This window comes from Mytilus trossulus, chromosome 4 (genome assembly GCF_036588685.1).
Source record: "Mytilus trossulus isolate FHL-02 chromosome 4, PNRI_Mtr1.1.1.hap1, whole genome shotgun sequence".
In the NCBI taxonomy this organism is placed as follows: Eukaryota; Metazoa; Mollusca; class Bivalvia; order Mytilida; family Mytilidae; genus Mytilus; species Mytilus trossulus.
This window is the reverse complement of record NC_086376.1, coordinates 4,788,425-4,808,116: the sequence shown is the minus strand read 5'-3', so window position 1 is coordinate 4,808,116 and position 19,692 is coordinate 4,788,425. Positions and strand designations below refer to the sequence as shown.

The 19,692-nt window shown below is 33.2% G+C and overlaps 1 protein-coding gene across 1 annotated transcript; it reads left to right on the top strand.

The window, feature by feature from the left end:
* The first annotated feature begins 6,507 nt into the window (after positions 1–6,507).
* Positions 6,508–8,397, top strand: LOC134714401 (uncharacterized). The gene has a single exon (XM_063575642.1). It carries the CDS (start codon positions 6,508–6,510, stop codon positions 8,395–8,397), a length of 1,890 nt encoding a protein of 629 aa, XP_063431712.1.
* Positions 8,398–19,692: the final 11,295 nt, after the last annotated feature.

Genomic DNA, 19,692 nt, shown 5'->3' with positions numbered 1-19,692 from the left:
TTTAATCATATAGATCTACAATATCATCACATTACATTTACCATTACATTTTGTATTACGAATTCATTAACATATATTTAGACTTGGAAAAAGTTGTAGAGTGCTGAGCTACCTCAAGAACTGCAAGCTTGGGACAAGTTTTAAATATGAGCTCAAAAAAATTGTTGGGATCGTATAATGGTATGAAATTGTCTGTTTCCTCATCGTCCCAGGACACATTGGTTTCTGGACAAAAACTTTTATTTATGTGAATGGATCTCTTTGAAATTTAAGAAGAAGGTTCAATACCACAAAAGGAAGGTTGGGATTGATTATGGGGATGATTTTCCCAATATTTAGGAATAGGGGGCCCAAAACATTTCAATTGCTCTAAAATTGTACCACAATTTTTAATACCACAAGTAGAAGGTTTTCATTAATTTTAAAGGGTTATGATGTCATCATTTTAGGAATTAAGGGCCAAAAGGGGCCAGAAAAGGCATTTTTGAAGTTTCTGGACAATAATTTGTTTGTAAGAGTATGGATCTATCTGGCATTGTACCACACAGTTCTATATCACTAAGGGAAGGCTGAGATTGAGTTTGAAGATTATTGCCCCATTTATGCAGGAATTAGGGGCCAAAAAGGGCCAAAGATAAGCATACATCTAGCTTCCGGATAATAACTTGTGTTTAAGTGTATGGATCTCTCTGAAATTGTACAAGGTTTCATACTACAAAGGAAAGGCAGTGGTCGAGTTTAGGGGGGTAATTGCTCCAAGGGGAGATTCAAAAAGTTGGGGGGGGGTTCCAATTTTTTTAAGGGGTTCAATTTTTTTTCAAAATTTTTCAAATTTTACAAATTTTTATAAAGTTTCAAGAAGAAATCTTTCATTGCACAGTATTGTGTAATAGATTTGTAAAATTTAGACATTTGTTTTGTGTAAGAAACCTATATTATGAAAGAAAAAAGATTTGATTATTCAAATCTAGACAGTATCAAGCTTGAATATTGTGTCCAAATTTGGCCCAACTATTCAGGGTTCAACCTCTGCAGTAGTATCAGGCTGCACTCAGCAAAGAATTTTATAGTTCTGTTTTCAAAGTTTTTCTCAACCAAAGTAAATGTTCTAATACTATCATACCTGATGGTTATCACTACAAAACTCAGATCAATAATTTGGGTGATGTCACTTTGACAGTTCTCGAGTTATGCCCCTTTATAATATATAAGAGGGGCATCATCTGTGTCCCATGGACGCATCATCCATTTATTTACAAGCAATAAGACTTGACTTAAAGACATGCATTGTTACTGCCACTGTAGCCTCTCATTCACCATGAAACTCTTACAATAATATACTTTTGGATGTGACAAATATGGAAGCACAAGAGCAAATGGACTATTCCAAAAAGGTAAATCATAAAAATACTGAACTCTGAGAAAACTCAAAAGCTCAAAAGCATCAAATTCCATTATATTGACAACTACAAATGTATGTCTGAACTAAACAAACAGACACACTAGGTAAAAATGTCAAAAATAGGGGTACAGCAGTCAACATTGTGTTATCATCTTAATCACTATAAAAAAAAATGTAGCAAAGAAGCACAAAAAGACATACATCAAATTTAACATCCTCATTTTGCTCTTTTATTGTCTTTAGACCACCCCTCCGCAACATTTATTTCAATTTCCCTATTTCATCTTTGTGTCCTACATGTGTTTCATTACAATGAAATACATCTCTTAGATTAAAAAGTTAGGTACTAGACTAATAACTATTTCCATGCCACATGATTTACTAAAATAAATCGGGCTTTAACAGAAATGCTGATTCATTCATATATTGAGAATCAAATTAAATGATTGGTGTTTAGTGCAGTGACTGTCAAATTGTCCGCATCAACATTTAAACATGCCTTGATTAGGTTCTATTCAATTGATGCAGAAGTATTTATTTATGGAGGACACTAACAGTAGCAAATGCCAATCATAAAGTTCCAGCAGTATGGTAGTTGTATTATGATATGGTGCTGTGTCAAGTGTATATGTTGGAAAGCAAGTTGTTAATTTCATTCTAGTTGGTGGGTAATTCTGAATTCCTGACCCCATGCAAAGATAAAAGTTTATTTTGTATACTAATTATTTTTTCTGTAGAAAGAGTGAACACGAGAAAAATGATGCCAACACAGTTACAAGAAACTGTAATGTTCGTTCATTATTCATAGCATTTATTTTGAGGGAGCTTGTTATGAATATGAATAAAATATTTTTTTCATTTATATACCGTTATAATCATTTTCATGAATTTTTGCTTATTCAGCAAATAAAAAATATATAAACATGTGTGCATTCAAAGTATTTATTATGCCACATTTATGGGTATTATGCTTTAAATTTGTTCTGCATCCGTTCTTTCGTCTCTCTGTCTCCCGCTTCTGCTGAAAGTTTTTGGTCAAGATAGTTTTTAATGAAGTTGAAGTCCGATCAACTTGAAACTTAGTATACATGTTCACTATGATATGATATATTTCTGATGTCAATGCCACATTACAGTTTTGACGCCCAATTTCACGCTCCAATAAACATAGAAAATGATAGTGCAGTTTGGGCATCCGTGTACATGTAACACATTCTTGTTTCATAGTATAAAACAGTACATTCTCAGAGGTAGGTGCCAATTCCTCCTGTTAATTATTTAACACATGGCAACTTTCAAGATATCTCTCTAAAAGCTTTATGTATGTACTTTAAGATTTTTGGTAAATCATGTCCCTCTGCATAAATTTATATGAGATGTTATCGTAAAATCTCAAGTCTAAAGACCGGGATTTTACTTTTCTTTCATATACCATTTCTTGCTCTTTACGATAAGCTTGTGTCCAAGTTTCCTGTAACAACACGTGAAGGTTTATAGATTTATCATGTCAAAGCCGATGTAAGCATGGCCAGACTGTCTCAAATATAAATCGCAAAAAAAAATATATACATGGTATACATCTGTCAATAAATTGCTAAAAATGAAGACATTTTTTTGTTTGAATTTTGCTTAATATATTTAAGATATCTTTATAACAAAAAAAGCTTCTGTTAAAGATGCATAAACTGTCTTCTGCAGTACATCAGTGAACAACAGTATGGCTAACGTCTATATATATGTTCCCGAGTACAAAAAAGTCATGTACTAAAATTGGAATGGCAGAGAAAAAAATCTGCATGACGTTTTGAAAAAGTAATTGATGAAGAAACCTAACACCAGACTATCTAAAAGTTAACTGCCAATAAGTTATCAGCAAAATACAAGAAATTGAGAGAAGAAATATTTTCCTTGAATACTTTTTCTCTGGGTAGTCGTACTGTCATTTAATCATATTGCAGCTTCTATAAAAACCCATGACGGTCTGAGAAAGTGATTAATGATTGAAAACTTTTAAGACGATATCTAATTATTACCTGTGAAAAATGTCCAGATTTCTTAAAAATTGCATGAAGGTTGACCGGTTTAAAAAAAGGACTTAAATGGAACCCCAAACCCCCTTACTGTTGACGCCACCTCGACAAAAAGGTAAAAGAGGTAAGATACAGAAGTAAAACAACCCCCATTATTGAAGAAAAATTCAAACTATGAACAGCAAAACAGTAGATATGAACAGACAAAAAAAAAGTCTTCAAAATGTTATACTGAAGACATAATTATGAAACATATCTTATTGTACGGTTTTGAAATTGGGCTTTTGTGAAAAAAATGTCATGGTGAGAGGTTAATCAAAATGTTGTTAGCTTTTTCTACTCCAAATATAACATGGGCAGTATAAACGTCTGTATGATTCCATTTTGGTTGAGTGTGTGGCAAACCAACCAAATTATCAGCAACCATTTACAGACTACTTACTGTATATATATGTAACACTCAGAAACGTGTCCTTCCCCCCAAACGTGTCCACATTGACGTCACTGAACTGCAAAACATATCTAGTTAAAAACATCGCCAAAGCGTGTGATTTGTATAAACGCCCAAACGTGTCCATTTCTCAACAAACCCCCAAACGTGTTTAATCCCAAAAATGTGTCCATATCAAGCGTTATTTGGTTATTGCTATTCCATTAATGTATACCAATTTATACCATTTCATTAAAAATATAGTTAAGGTACTTTTTTAAACCGGCCGAAAAAACTGGGTAAAAGTGGTGGCGTCATTTCGCAGTCGGAAAGCTGACCCCGGTTTGACCCCATTTCTTAAAGCAACAATGGACGTCATGTGATTACCATATATGGTAAAGTGTTTTATACTCCGTTCTTTAATTTTTAAACTGCCCTTGATTAGCACATGTTAGCAGATAAGTTATTTTTGCTCAAAAATATTTTTGTGTAAATCTATTACCACACTCATTAAATTCTTTTTGGGGTAAAATGGAAATTGCCAGAAGAAGAAGTGATCGAGTTAAAGGAAAGAAAGTAATGTTTACTCCCTGTAAAACTGTATCTAATACTGCAACAAAAAACAAGAAGTCTAGTAGTAATAGTAGTATAAATGAAAAAACTGTTGATTATGAATTAAATAAAAGAAAGGCTGTTAGTAAGAAGCTCGATGCTGCCGAACGGTTGTATACTGTAAAAACTGAAATAAGTCCAGGCAATCTGGTCCTTATCTTCTCTGCTGCTGCTTATGAAGAATTCAAAGTTATAACACAGTCCGTTGTAAATAACACTGGTCTGCAGATAAATAAGACTGAGACTAAGGATAAATTAGGTGCCATTGTATCTGAATCACTGGCTATCCATAATGGAAGCACAAAATTATTTGTTTTGAACTTTTTTAACACCACAACAAAAGTCCTTCTGAATGGCAACCAATCATATATAAAGGAATTTATAACCACTGCTCTCGGGGACATATTGTGTATTCTTGACCGTAACTCCAAATTTAGTCTTATAAACAATCAGATCAGAGAATATTGTAAAATGTTTTTAGATAACACGCAACAAAGTAATCTGGACACAGCAAGTAATGATGAGAAAAGGTTACAAAGTTTAAGTAAGATTTCAGTGGTTAGTTCTAAACAACAGACAGTGGGGACCTGTTCCAATATTAAGCTAAAAACTATTCAAAGTGACATCTTATGTCCAACATGTAAGAAGGTCTGTGGAAATGACTCAAAGGCAGTAGAGTGCGACATATGTAATGTATGGGTCCATTATAGATGTGAAAAACTTGGTCTAAGTGACATTCATGTAATTGAAAATGACTTAACAGCAGAGTATATCTGTATAAGCTGCAAACAGTTGAGAGCCTTGCAGGCTGATTGTGTAGTAGGAGGGTCTATCTCTGATAAAAGTAATGACTTGAGTAAGGGGGAAGAAATGCCAAGATCGTCCCTCTCAAGTGCTGATATTAACCCCATGGCTCGGGGGTCGGTTGTTTCTGGTGTTACTATAATACATAAAGACAATAGACTGATTTCTAATAATAATTCCACAAATGATGCGGATATAAATAAGGATAATTCAAGAAGTGATAGCTCCTATAGTTCCGTACAAATGGGTTCTAACATTTTAAAAGAAGAAATAATCTCTCTAAAATTAGAAATTACTAATAAAGATAAAGGAATCAAGCAAAAGGACAGTCAAATTTATAAGTTACAAACAGAAGTGTCCACTCAGAAAAAAGAGCTTGCAGCAAGTAGAGCGTATGCTATAAAACTGGAAAATGACATTAGGGATTTAGAACATTCTTTGTTAATTCAAAAACAAAAACAAAGTTCAAGCGTGAATGCGGACTTTAACAGGCAAAGCCCTTGTAGTGATAATAGTAATAAATCCGAATCAGAAAACTTAAAAAGTTGGTTTCTTGAACAAAGGATGAGGCAAATGGAATTGGAAATTTGTAAACAAGATAATAAAATAAGTAATCTAAGTGATAAACTGTTGGACTTGAGATTTGACAACAATAATCAATCAACACGGTCTCGACAAAGGCAAAATAGAGGGAGGCAAAATAATGCTAATAAGTACAGTAGAAATGAAAGGTCTCAATTTGATAGACATAGCGAAAACCAGCACTGTAAATTTCAGAATGATTTTGCAGATTTTAATGGGGGCATGTCATTTCGGCACGATGAATCCCAACCCAATAGTCTTCACATTGATACTAGTGGTAGTGAAAATGAGACCAATTCTGTGGTTAATGGTCAAACAAACAATAGTGATAATTTTTTAGGGAATATTCATTCCAGAGGGAAATCAAAATGTCAAACACAAGCAAGGAAAAGATTTCACGAGAAATCGGAGCAAATACATATACCCCCAAGAAAGCAAATGAAACAAGTACCGCCGAGGTTCCTACGTCTTCAACAGGAAAAGTTGGGTTGCACACAGAGAGACAATTTGATGATGCCCACAATGGGTCAATCCACAAAAATGTAGGAAAGGATATACATGTACAAGAGCCTCATGATAATGAAATAAGTACAGATAGCGTGCTGAACATTTTATCTTTTAACATTGAAGGTTTTTTATCTAATAATATGTATCTATCTATGCTAGAGAAAAGAGCTGATATAATTATGCTACAGGAACATTGGTTACATAATAGGGAAAAACAAGCTTTACATGAATTTTTAACTGACTTTTTATGTCTTGTAAAATGCTTTGATGATGATAAGACTAGTGACCCAACTGAAAGGAGGAGGGGGCATGCTGGGGTTGCAATTTGTGTTAACAAAACATTACAAAATCTTGTTGAACTTTTACCGGATGGATGTAATAGAGTAATAGCTATCCGTCTCAACATAAAACAGCCACTTGTGCTAATATGTGTCTATATGCCAACTAGAGGTGGAAATATCACTATTGAAGATTTTAAATCTGTACTAGATGAGCTAAGTGAAATTATAGAAAAATATCTACCTACTTCTGATATAATTATAGGAGGTGACATGAATGCCTCACTGCATAGAAATGAGCGTAAAATACCTCGTGACATTGTCTTTGATGAATTCTTAAAATCAAATGGACTGTCAATACCTTCCACTTGCAAAAAGCAGAGTACGTTTTTTCACTTCAATAATAGAGATGAATCTCAAATTGACTATTTTGTTGAAACTAGTGCACTGGTCAAGAAATATTTGTCATTTAATCGTGAATTTCAAAATCTATCCACTCATGATCCAATTATGATTTCAATTAACTGTTGTATTGATAGGATGGATATAAGCACTAGCGATCCTAGACCCTTACGTATAAAATGGGATAAAATTGATAAACAAAAATATGAAAATTTACTACAAGAGAGATTAACTGAATTTAATGATGTGGCTGTGGTTGAAACTTCTGAAAATATAGAGAACATTTTAACAAAATTTTCTGATATTATTGTGACTACTGCTGAAAGTCTATGCCCAAAAAGGAAAAAACTATTTAAGAGAAAAAGGGATTGGACCCCAGAAATGACTGAAATTGTTAAGGAGGGTAAATTTCACTATTGGAAATGGAAAAATGAAGGTAATAAAGATAATAAATCTAGCATTAACTATATTCGAATGAAAGTGCAAAAGAAAAAACTTCGTTCTGCCCAAAGACGATTGGCTGCTGAGAAAAGAGAAAATACGTATACCAAAATTATGGAATTAAATGAGAATAATGATAAACAATTTTTTGCATTAGTAAATAAGCAGAGAAACTCGAGGCCATCTACTACTTCAATCTTGAAGGTTAATAATAGACTGTATAATAATTCAGCCTCTATTCTGGGAGCTTGGGCCGAATACTTTGAAGATTTGGCCTCACCATCTGTGCAAGACAGATTCGATAGTAAATTTTTTAATTTGGTTAATAATGACATTGAAATATTAACTGATATTTTCTTAAGTACAAGAGAACCGATTCAGGAAGTGACTGAGTACGAATTGAATAAATGTATTTTATCTTTTAAAAATGGAAAAGCTCCAGATGTTGATAAATTCACCATAGAACACTTGAAATATGGAGGACAGACAGTTATAAATATACTAACTAAATTGATAAACTTAATTTTTAAAACTGTTGCTGTCCCAAATAATTTAAAAATTGGGATAGGATGCCCTCTGTTTAAAAATGGAGGAAAACCAAAAGAAGATCCAAATTCATATAGACGTATAACTATAACTAGTGCTATTGGAAAAACTATAGAAAAGCTACATTTATCCCGTAACAAAAGCTCCATTAAAAATCAGCAAAGTAGATTACAAAAAGGGTTCACTGAAGGGGAATCCCCTACTGTAGCGGGGCTGGTTGTAACTGAACTAAGAATAGAAGCTAAAGAAAAACGTTTACCCATATATATTGGATTAACTGATGCTAAAAAAGCGTTTGATATAGTATGGCATGCTGGCCTTTTTAGAGAAATGCATAAAATGAACATATCTGGAGATAATTAGTTATTATTTAGGGCTTGGTATGAAGACTTAACTACAAAAGTAAAATGGGAAGGAAATTATTCACGTGGGTTTAAAGAAAAACAAGGTGTCCGTCAAGGAGGGGTTTGGTCTCCAACTGCGTATAAAGTTTTTATCAACTCTTTACTGAAAATCTATGAGGAAAACAAAATTGGATCGTACATAGGTTCAATATACTGTGGTGCTCCAACTGTAGCAGACGATGTTACATTGATAGCTAATGATCCATATGATCTACAAACTATGATTAATATTCAAATGGACCATGCAAATAAATTTAGATATACGATTAGTGAACAGAAATCTTGTGTATTGAAAATAAGAGACAAGTCAGAACATTCCTGGTATATGAACGACCAAAAGTTAAATACACCAATTAATGCTACCCACTTAGGAATAAAAAGGGACATAAATTCTAAATTTGGAGTTAAAGAAGTTGTACCAGATAGAATACAAACTGCTCGTAAAACAGTGTATGCATTGATGGGCGCTGGTCTCTATGGCCTGAATGGGATAAATCCGAAGGTCTCAGTTCATATGATAAAGTGCTTTGTCATTCCGAGGCTACTGTACGGCCTGGATATTATTCGATTAACAAAAACTGATATAGCAAAACTATCTGTTTACTATATACAATTGCTGAAACAAATCCAGCATCTGCCGTCACGCACTGCGAATTCTGCTGTTTTAGTCTTGACTGGTCAGCTTCCTATAGAATCTGAAATTCACAAAAAAATGCTTTCCCTATTTCGTAACATTGCAGATAATCACGGGTCAGTTGAACGCAGTATCGCTCAAAGACAGCTTGCTTTAAAAACAAGAGACTCTGAAAGCTGGTTTATTCAAATTATAAAATTAACAGAAATGTATGAATTACCATCCCCTATAGAGGTAATGGACTTAGTCCCAGAAAAGCATATTTGGAAAAAATTGGTTTATAACGCAGTGAATGACTATTGGAAAAACATTTTAATTCTTGAAGCTAGGACAAAAGTATCTATGAAAATGTTAAATGTTGATAACTTTAAAGTTGGTGTAGTTCATAATATCTGGGAGAGTTGTGGTTCAGAACTTTTATCCGTTAAAAGAGCATGTGTCAAAGCCAAAATAATAAGTGGGACTTACACTCTTCAAGCTGATCGAGCAAAATTTAATGGAAATAGATCAAGTTCTTTATGCCCTCTGTGTTTTAAACAATCTGAAGACTTAATGCACTTTCTTATAAAATGTAACTCTTTGGAAGGAGTGAGAAGGAAATTCATTATGCTACTAAGAAATCTACTAAATGATAAGATAAATGCTCTTCTTGTGGATGACTTATTTAACGTTGAAGATAATCTATTACAATTAATAGTGGACTGTACAAAATTCCAGTTTTTAAAACAATTATGGACAACAATTGAGCGTCTGTCAAGCAGCTTATGTTTTGGTCTACATCAGAAGAAAACTAGTTTGTTACTATAAAGACTGTTCATATAGTTTTCCAAGTTAAAGAGACATATATAGTGAAATTTATTTTTTGAGTGTGGTATAGATGAATATGATAAGTCAAGATTTAAACTGACTGTTAAAGTTAAGTGGTCTTTTTAACGCTTATATGATCAGTAATAACTTTACATATTATTTTTAGATTTTAAATGTTTATTTGGTGCTAAGTCTTAAGTACAAATAACAATGTAATGGTTCATAACCTTAAGTCTATGAATAATCTTATTATGTAATAAGGCTCTCTGATTAGGGGTATATACTAAGAGTAAGTGTAAGGGTTAGGACTTACAGTTTGCATTTGATGAGTATGTTTAAGTATAAGGATTGTGAATTAGACATTTGCTGAGCTGAGCAAGTTTCACAGTCTATGTGATTGGTGGATAGATGTGATGTATATATATTCTATCGATGAGGAGAGAGACTCGAGTGAGATAAAGGACAAAATAACAATGGATGAATCTATCAAGTTTTAGATTTTAAAATATGACTGTATATACAGTTTGAATACTTTTAAATAAGTGTGGTGGCGGTGTATATAAGTGTATAAAGAAGATGTTTTAATCCAATAGTGAATATAAGGGATTCTACACTTCAAGAGGATATTCCGACTGAAGTGGTTCATCTGATAAAGGTGGAATGTACAGAATAGGTAACAGGTATATGGGCATATTTTTACCAAAAAAAGTGAAGCCCGTTTTTTGGAATTTGTAGTACTTTGCATGAATTAAAACTTATTTCCTGTAAAGTGAACACTCTTGAGTATATAGGAAATATATAACTCAACTCATTTATGGATTACACTCATTGTTTTCTCTCCAATGTGTCTTCAAAGTCAAGGTGTTGACGAAAAAAATTGGTCCCAGAAAATTAAAATCGTAATTTTCTTTCTTAACTTCTCGGGAAGCTATGCTGAATTTAAATTATGTTATGTAACATAACTTGGACTATGATATGTCAAATTTGTGCCAGTTGATATGCTAAGATACGCAAATGTGCCAGTTAGATGTGTCGATATTTCTGACGAAGCGGGCCGGCCGACGGTAATTCACGAGTTACGTCCCTTTGTTTGACAATCTCATGAACAAACTATTGTTATATCAAGCACCATAATGCTGTTATTTACATGTGGTCTATTATTAAAATTATCTTATCAAATATATTTTGATACTGTGAAAAAATAGAGAAACCCTTTTTATCACTTTTCAGAACTCAGTCCCAGTGAAATAGGCCCTATGTGGTCTAGATCTATGTGCCATAATAATTTTATATTAATTTAATATTCAAAGGGTTAATTTAATTTTGATGTTTTGGTATATATTTTTACTGCTGTAACCAAATTATTTCTACACAGAAATAAATTTATTCTCAATTAATACATTGAAGGAGTAGTCAAAATATTCATGAATAATGGATCTGACAAGACAGGATTAAGATGATATAAAACAGGAGTTCCTTTTCATTAGGCTACTGATACCTGGTCCTACCTTTTTCATTTAAACTTAAAATAGATCATATTAAATGAAAGTATTCTGAATGTAAAATCTTCATTATTTTAGATAAAAGGAAAAATAGTTTGCAATTTTTGTATGAACAAACTAAATATAACTATAAATGTTGTCTCATTGATTTCATGCAAGTTATATAATAGTTCTAATGAATGGACTCAAATTATAAAAATAACACACTAAACCAATAAATGAATGATGCTTTTCAAAAACTTGAAAATAAATTAGACAAAATTGACTCAGTAATATTTTTCTTATCTTTTTGAAAAAAATAATAACATTAAAAAAACTATGCATTTTTATATTTTATATAAAATATAAAAAAAAGATGTGGTATGATTGCCAATGAGACAAATATCCACAAAAGACAAAAGTATTTCAGAGCAGTTTCTGGGGGCTAAGTCAGTCACTGTCAGTATGATAATGCTTTGAATAAGATTGATTAAAATGATACTCTGAATGTGATTGTTTAAAGGCAGCAACCAGGGAGGGGGGAACTATGGATTTTTTTTCCCAGACAAGTTGAAAACAATTCTTCTCTTTCAATTTTAGCATTTTATTTAATAGCAGCTGAGGGTAAAACAAACATTTGTTTTTCTCAGGGTCAAAATCAAATTATTTTTTATCCAAAAAATTGGAAACAATTTTTTTTTCTTCAAAACAATCAATAGCCACCAACCCCTACCCCCACCAGACACTCAAATGATTAACGGCTGAATAAGTTCAAATTTAGGACACTACTTATTCATTTACTTTTGGCAGTTTTGCAGGATTCCTTTATCACAAAAAAAAAATAATATTATATAAACAACGAATGAGTTTTATGTAAGTCATCTAAAGCAGTTAAGGTTGTGTAAAGACAGTAAAAGTCAGTATAAGATTTCCTTACCTTGTTTTTAGTTAAGTCGTACATTTCACTGACTTAAAGAGAATAATTCATCCAGTCAAATATTCACAGCTGATCTCGCCATTACTTTTTCGAACAAACATGTGTGTACATTGACTGTGTTCAGATGCAAGGTGACATCGATGTGTAAGACCGAAAAACTACAATGTCAAAGAATGTCTTTCTTTTGGAATTTATCTCAAACGGGGTTTCCAAAGGGGTGTCAGATAGAACGTTATACATGTACTTGATGAGTTTTTAAAGGCAGTGCTTTAAGGCCTGACTTTTAAGTCATAAGGTTCATCTTTTCATACGCAATCTTTGCAGGGGGTCTTTTGGCCATAAATAGATCCGGAAATGTTCGAATTTCTCCTCTTCTTTTTATGGTATGATATGGTTTTTATTTCTTTCATTTACATTGGGGACTAAAGAAACGATCAGTGTGTTTTGTTTGTTTTATAGAACTTGTTATGAGTGTGTATTTTGCATTATAAGCAGTCAACCTGACTACAAACTATCATTATGTGTATTCCGTGCGGAAAGAGGTCGGGTCAATTTCGAGTGTTATCTGACATCTAAAGATTCTTTAATTAGTTCAGACGTTGATATAACAATGAAAAGTCGACTGAACATGATTAATATTGCATCTTCTATAATTCAAAGCGGAATTCGGTTTATGAACGAGAAACTGTAAAGCGTTTTCAATTTCGGTATTAGTTATGTATGTTGTCTACGTATTATCCTGGTTCCCGGTACTACGTTCCGGGTATTAGCTTTTTGTGTATGTGATGTGTAACATTACGATCGGGTACCAGCCAATCTACGTGTGTATGTGTACATGATTTCCCGCCAAAATGACCGTTTTACAGCTATGGAAAAAATAGTCCACAAACGTTCCGTATAATGATATCAAATTCATAATTAATCGTAACTTTTTTTTATCTTTGTATAATAAATATAACAAAATGGATTCCACAAAATTGAAAATAGCATTATTTTACGAGGATTTCTCATATTTTACTCACTTCCGGCGCAGTAATACGTATGTTTCGAAGAAGCTCGAAGAATTTGACAAAGTGAATTTCTTCTTCTTCTTCTTTATATACAGAAAAACATCAACTGGTTGATGATTACTTTCCGGCGCAAGGAAACGGATAGATTTACGTCCTTGCTATCAGGTAAAACAATTTAAATGTACAGAACAAACACATTTACTTCACACAAATAGTACAGGCTTAAGCTTTTTGTTGTCTTATACACGACTGTAGTCTAGTCGACGGCGGTGACCTACAAGGTACGGGTCATACTGGGTCAAGTCTAAATATGTAAACATATCCACGTGCTATTAGGTAGAAAGCATCGTAATGCAATATCTACAATTTTTCCTCCTTTATACATCGTTTAACCAGATATATTTCTCCTTTATAAATCGTTTAACCCGATATATTTCTCTCAAATACACTTAAACACGGGTTGTATGTACGTATCTTTTCTAGTGTTTTCTTGTCCTTATTAAAGTTCATTTGTTGATGTTTAAATATTTTTGAACGACTGAACACAGGAGTGAATGAATGCAACAATTATATATACTGAAGACTTGGGCTGTACAATGATAGTGTACGTATTGCATACTGATAATTATTCTAGCTAGCTAGCAGTAATTATGTTAATTTAGGATGTAATGACAGGAATTCATGAGCTCAGGCTTTCTGAAAAAAATATCAATGACAATGTAAACAGGAACAAAACATTGACACGAATGCTGCTCTCTTCTATGTTATAGTTATTTAGGTATGTGTGTTGCACAAGTTTCAAAAAAATTAAGTTATAAAACTTTTTTTCAGGGCACAAACCCACTTTAAAGACACTTGTCTACTGCCATACCCATCCTAATTTCATGCACCATTTGCAAGCAAGAGACTGAATGGTTTGCAAAATTAAACATCAGGACGGTGTCCAATTAAAACAAAAGAACTAAACTGGATGAATATTGTAGGAGAAATCTAGAGGAAAGTTTTGATTTGTGAAATTGGTTTTCCTGAAAAGCCATTCATCCTAGCCTGCAGAAAGGAACTATAACTGTCCACCACCAACTGACGAGCTAATGTTGAGCTTCACATATTGAATTAATCAAATACCATCAACGTTTGTGTTTTCAGCACAGATTTCACAAGTTATGACACAGCTGTGTTTTTTTATACTTGTTTATAGAGTTGTATACTAAATTTTATTTTTTTTATCAATAAATATATATTGTGTCATTTAAGAACTTGTATTTTGCCAAAAGATGCATACTAGTGAATGAAAGTGGTGCAGATCATTTTGCTTTGGTATATAGAATTGAATTACAATTGTTCATGTTATTGGAATGCTTATAAAAATAAGGAGATGTGGTACAATGTATATGATATTTAGTGAGTTAATCAAGCAAAAGTGAATAAGAAATTGGTATAAGCAGTTACAGGTACATGTACTACTGTACAATCTCAAACAATGAGAAAAACTCATACCGTAAAGAGAATTTCATATTTACTTACAAGTAAGTTTTGTTTTTGCGTTGAATAATTTTCTTCTATTGTTTTAATTGCAAATATTGGAAGTGGTTAAAATGCTAATGAGACAGCTGTTATGGCCACAGAGCCTTAATTGAAAACTTCTTTTTCATTCATACCAGTAGATTTTGCCTGGAGTTACAAACATATCTGCCAACTTTTCAAAATGCACATGGGGGGTTTTACATGAAAGATGGTTCATATAGTCATACAAAACCTCCAAGGGGGCCTTCAAATGGAAGCAGGACAAGTCGCCCCACTGGCTAATCGCCCCACTTTTTAAAAAAACGCCACAAACTGATTTATCAAATCGCCCCACATGTGAAATTGGTTAAATCATGTTTAATATTACTCCTGCCAACTTGCCCTACTTATAAAAAAACTGTAATATTTAGATTAATAATATATATATAATTAAAAATAAAAACTCGCACCACTTTAATGAAAACTAATGTACACAGAATACAAACAAACCGAAAATTAATTTACTTACTATTATTGATATATACTGAAATTATAATTCTAAAAAAACCCTGATTGTTAAAGAATAACTAAGTTTTGAAGCTCTAAGTTATTTGCATAACAATTGAAAAGAAACCTGTTAAATGTATCATAATGCAATATATGGAATTGAACTTATATTCCATGGGATAACATCTTTTTCCATAAGTGGGGTGAGTTGGCATTACTAAATTCATCCTGGTTATTAATATATTTATCTAGATTTCACCGATTTCCATTAGGTGGGACCAGTTGGCAGGGGTAATATTAACGGGATTTAACACGGTTCACAAGTGGGGGGCGATTTGGTAATCCAGGTTGGGGCAGTTTTTTTGTCGAGCCTGCAACTTTTGTTGCAGAAAGCTCGACATAGGGATAGTGATCCGGGGGCGGCGGCGATGTTAGCTCAGTTCTTAAAAGCTTTATATTTTAGAAGGTGGGAGACCTGGATGCTTCATACTTTGTATATGGTTGCCTCATGTTACGAAGTTTCCGTCAGTCACGTGTCCAATGTCCTTGACCTCATTTTCATGGTTCAGTGACTACTTGAAAAAAAAAGTTAAATTTTTTGTAATGTTAAATTCTCTCTTATTATAAGTAATAGGATAACTATATTTGGTATGTACGTAGCTTGCAAGGTCCTCTTGATCGTCAGACAGTTTTCACTTGACCTCGACCTCATTTCATGGATCAGCGAACAAGGTTAAGTTTTGGTGGTCAAGTCCATATCTGAGATACTATAAGCAATAGGTCTAGTAAATTCGGTGTATGGAAGCACTGTAAGGTGTACATGTCCAACTGGCAGGTGTCATCTGACCTTGACCTCATTTTCATGGTTTAGTGGTTATAGTTAAGTTTTGTGTTTTGGTCTGTTTTTCTTATACTGTTTGCAAAAGGTCTTCTATATTTTGTGTATAGAATGGTTGTAAGGTTTCATGGTTCAGTGACTACTTGAAAAAAAGTTAAATTTTTTGTAATGTTAAATTCTCTCTTATTATAAGTAATAGGATAACTATATTTGGTATGTGCGTAGCTTGCAAGGTCCTCTTGCCTGTCAGACAGTTTTCACTTGACCTCGACCTCATTTCATGGATCAGCGAACAAGGTTAAGTTTTGGTGGTCAAGTCCATATCTGAGATACTATAAGCAATAGGTCTAGTAAATTCGGTGTATGGAAGCACTGTAAGGTGTACATGTCCAACTGGCAGGTGTCATCTGACCTTGACCTCATTTTCATGGTTTAGTGGTTATAGTTCAGTTTTGTGTTTTGGTCTGTTTTTCTTATACTGTTTGAAATAGGTCTTCTATATTTTGTGTATAGAATGGTTTTAAGGTGTACAGGTCTATCGGCAGGTTTCATATGACCTTGACCTCATTTTCATGGTTCAGTGGTCAAAGTTAAGTTTTTGAGTTTTGGCCTTTTTTTCTAGTACTATATGCAATAGGTCAACTATATTTGGTGTATGGAAATATTTCATGATCTACATGTCAGTCGCGCAGGTTTTATTTGACCTTGATCTCATTTTTTACAATTAATTGCTCAGTGTTAAGCTTTTGTGTTTTGGTCTGTTTTTCTTAAACTATAAGCAATAAGTCAATTTTATTTGTTGTATGGAAGAATTGTTAGCTGTACTTGCCTACCTGGCATGGTTTATCTAACCTTGACCTCATTTTCATGGTTCAATTGTCAATGTTTAGTTTTCTTGGTTTATGTTAAGATTATGTGACAGTTGTAATAAAGCTTTATTATTAGGATTATCAACATAATATCAATGATTAGTAAAGAAGGCGAAACATTTCAGTGTGTGCACTCTTGTTTTTAAAGAGGGACGATTTGTCATGGATTCCCTTCAAATATATTCTAATGTGGTTTTTGGCTTCTTCGTGCATTAACAAGCTCATAGCCATTGTTGAATTAATTGTTTTCTTTAAAATAGTCGACAAAATTGCTCTTACAAAATTTCCATTTGGGAGCCTTGAGCTCGATGGGGGAAATACTCTGCAAATACTGACAGTTGCCAGGTATGGTCATCAAAAAAGTTGACATGTTACTATGTACATTTACCATTATGTTACTTGATGTTCTTGCTATAAACACAGTACAGAGACTAGTCAATCTTTGTGAACTATTTTTTATGAGAGTCATAGAATATGTGTATACAATCAATAATTAAGAATAGTCTATTTATATTGAAAAGGAAAAGTTCTTATATGTCTAAAGAAGAGGGACGAAAGACACCAAAGGGACAGTCAAACTCATAAATTTAAAGCAAACTGACAAGGCCATGGCTAAAAATGCATTTCATGGGAGGCACATAAAATATACTGTAAACATAGACTATAGATATAGGTGAACTAGGTACAAAAGAACTCTGAATCTTAAATTCTACAAACCACCTCTGTTCTATGGAAGATAATGGTATAACTGGACTAGAAATACACACAACCTGTAATTAACTGCCTTTACAGCGCTTTCGCGCTTTGATTTTAAATTTTGAGATTCTTATTATTAATTGTTTGTACATATAGTCTTTGTTTATCTGTGACAAATAGAAGAAAATAAATTTAAACGACGATCAACAGCACCACGGGATCGTTAAAAGACGGCCAATAATGAATTTGACATGTTTGAGAAATTGTTTTCCTTTTGATAATAAAATCAATGCTTAACAAATCGAAATAAATCTATTTCAGACCCTAATGGCAAGTACGAAACTGAAAAAAAGATAAACTTCCAAATTGGCGCCAAAAAAATATTCCGCGAAATTAACGCAATTTCAGAATGGCGGGTTTTAATATCAGTCCCATTGTTGTCTTAAGAAAGTAGCAACAACGGTCGTTTCTAAGGGCTTGCTTTCCGACTGTTCGGCTATGTCGTATGTAAATTGTAAGCAAACATGTTTTACTTAAATTGTACAGTTAACGGATGAATGTGTCCCTTTCTCTGCACATTGAATTTTGTATTTTCTCTCTAAATATTATGAAACACCGGCAATTGGACGATCAACAGTCTAAAGTAAATTTATACAGTTCAAATGTAAAAAAATAAAAACTTGTAACCTATGTTCTCTTTAAATATGCATGAAATACTTGCGACTGGACAATACGCAATCATCATTTAAACAGTATAGAACAGTAAAATCATTAAAACATGTATGTTCTCTAAATATACATGAAATACTTGCAACTGGAAATACGCTATCAACAGTTTAAAGTTAATTTATACAGCAAATGTAAAACTACATCGCCCTAAATATGCATAGAGTACTTGCAACTGGAAAATACGCTATCAACAGTCTAGAAAGTGAATTTATACAGTACAAATTAAGTTTGCAATTACGGTAACCACTAATAACCGGCGTTGATCACATAAAATTCATATTAATAAAAAGAATCTAAAAAACCAATTCATGAAATATTTGGCACTGGACGTTATGTCTCTTGATCATGTGTCTTCAGTGATGCTGGAAACCTTAAATTTATAAAAAAAAAAACCGGATAACCAGTTTATGATTTGATGAGTTTTTGAAATACACACAAATTCAGTTGGAGAACTAATAACAAAAGTGAAATAAATGCTGCTTAACGCCAGCCAGGCAATATTCGGATAAATATAAAAAGCATCATCGGAGTTTATAAGTACATAATAATTTACAAAGCCACCGATTAATTGAACTCTATTATTATGAGCAGGTTCGCTCCAAATTTGTTTGAAATACTTGCAACTGAACAATAAGCAATTTCAATTAAAAAATAATTAACAATTACAGATTAAATTTTGAATTATGGTGTTCATTAAAAAATCAGCGATTTTATTTAGGAGTTACATGTAGTAACGCTAAAAGACGTGAGACGTTCTGACGTTAAATATTGGACACGTTTTGTCGAATAACATTTATCGGACACGTTTGGGTGTTATGAAATCGGACACGTTTGGGTGTTTTGAAATCGGACACGTTTGGGTGTTATGAAATCGGACACGTTTGGGGAATATTGTACATTTCGGACACGTTTAGGGAGAAAAGACACGTTTGGGGGAATCGGACACGTTTGGGTGTTATGAAATCGGACACGTTTGGGGAATATTGTACATTTCGGACACGTTTAGGGAGAAAAGACACGTTTGGGGGAATCGGACACGTTTGGGGGGGAAGGACACGTTTGGGAGTGTTACATATATATGCTATCAAAGTTATGGTTTATTATCAATCGGTCTATTCAATAATTAATTGATGGTTTCGGGGCTTGCGCAGTCTTGTATATGACCTTTGAGTTTATTGTTGTATCACCTATTGGTGATGTGGCACTTTGTCGAACGCCTTTGAAAAGTCTAGAAGGATGATAT

What these genes read in the sequence shown, in the direction of transcription:
- LOC134714401 (XM_063575642.1), top strand. Translation starts at nt 6,508, where the DNA reads ATGTATCTATCTATGCTAGAGAAAAGAGCTGATATAATTATGCTACAG.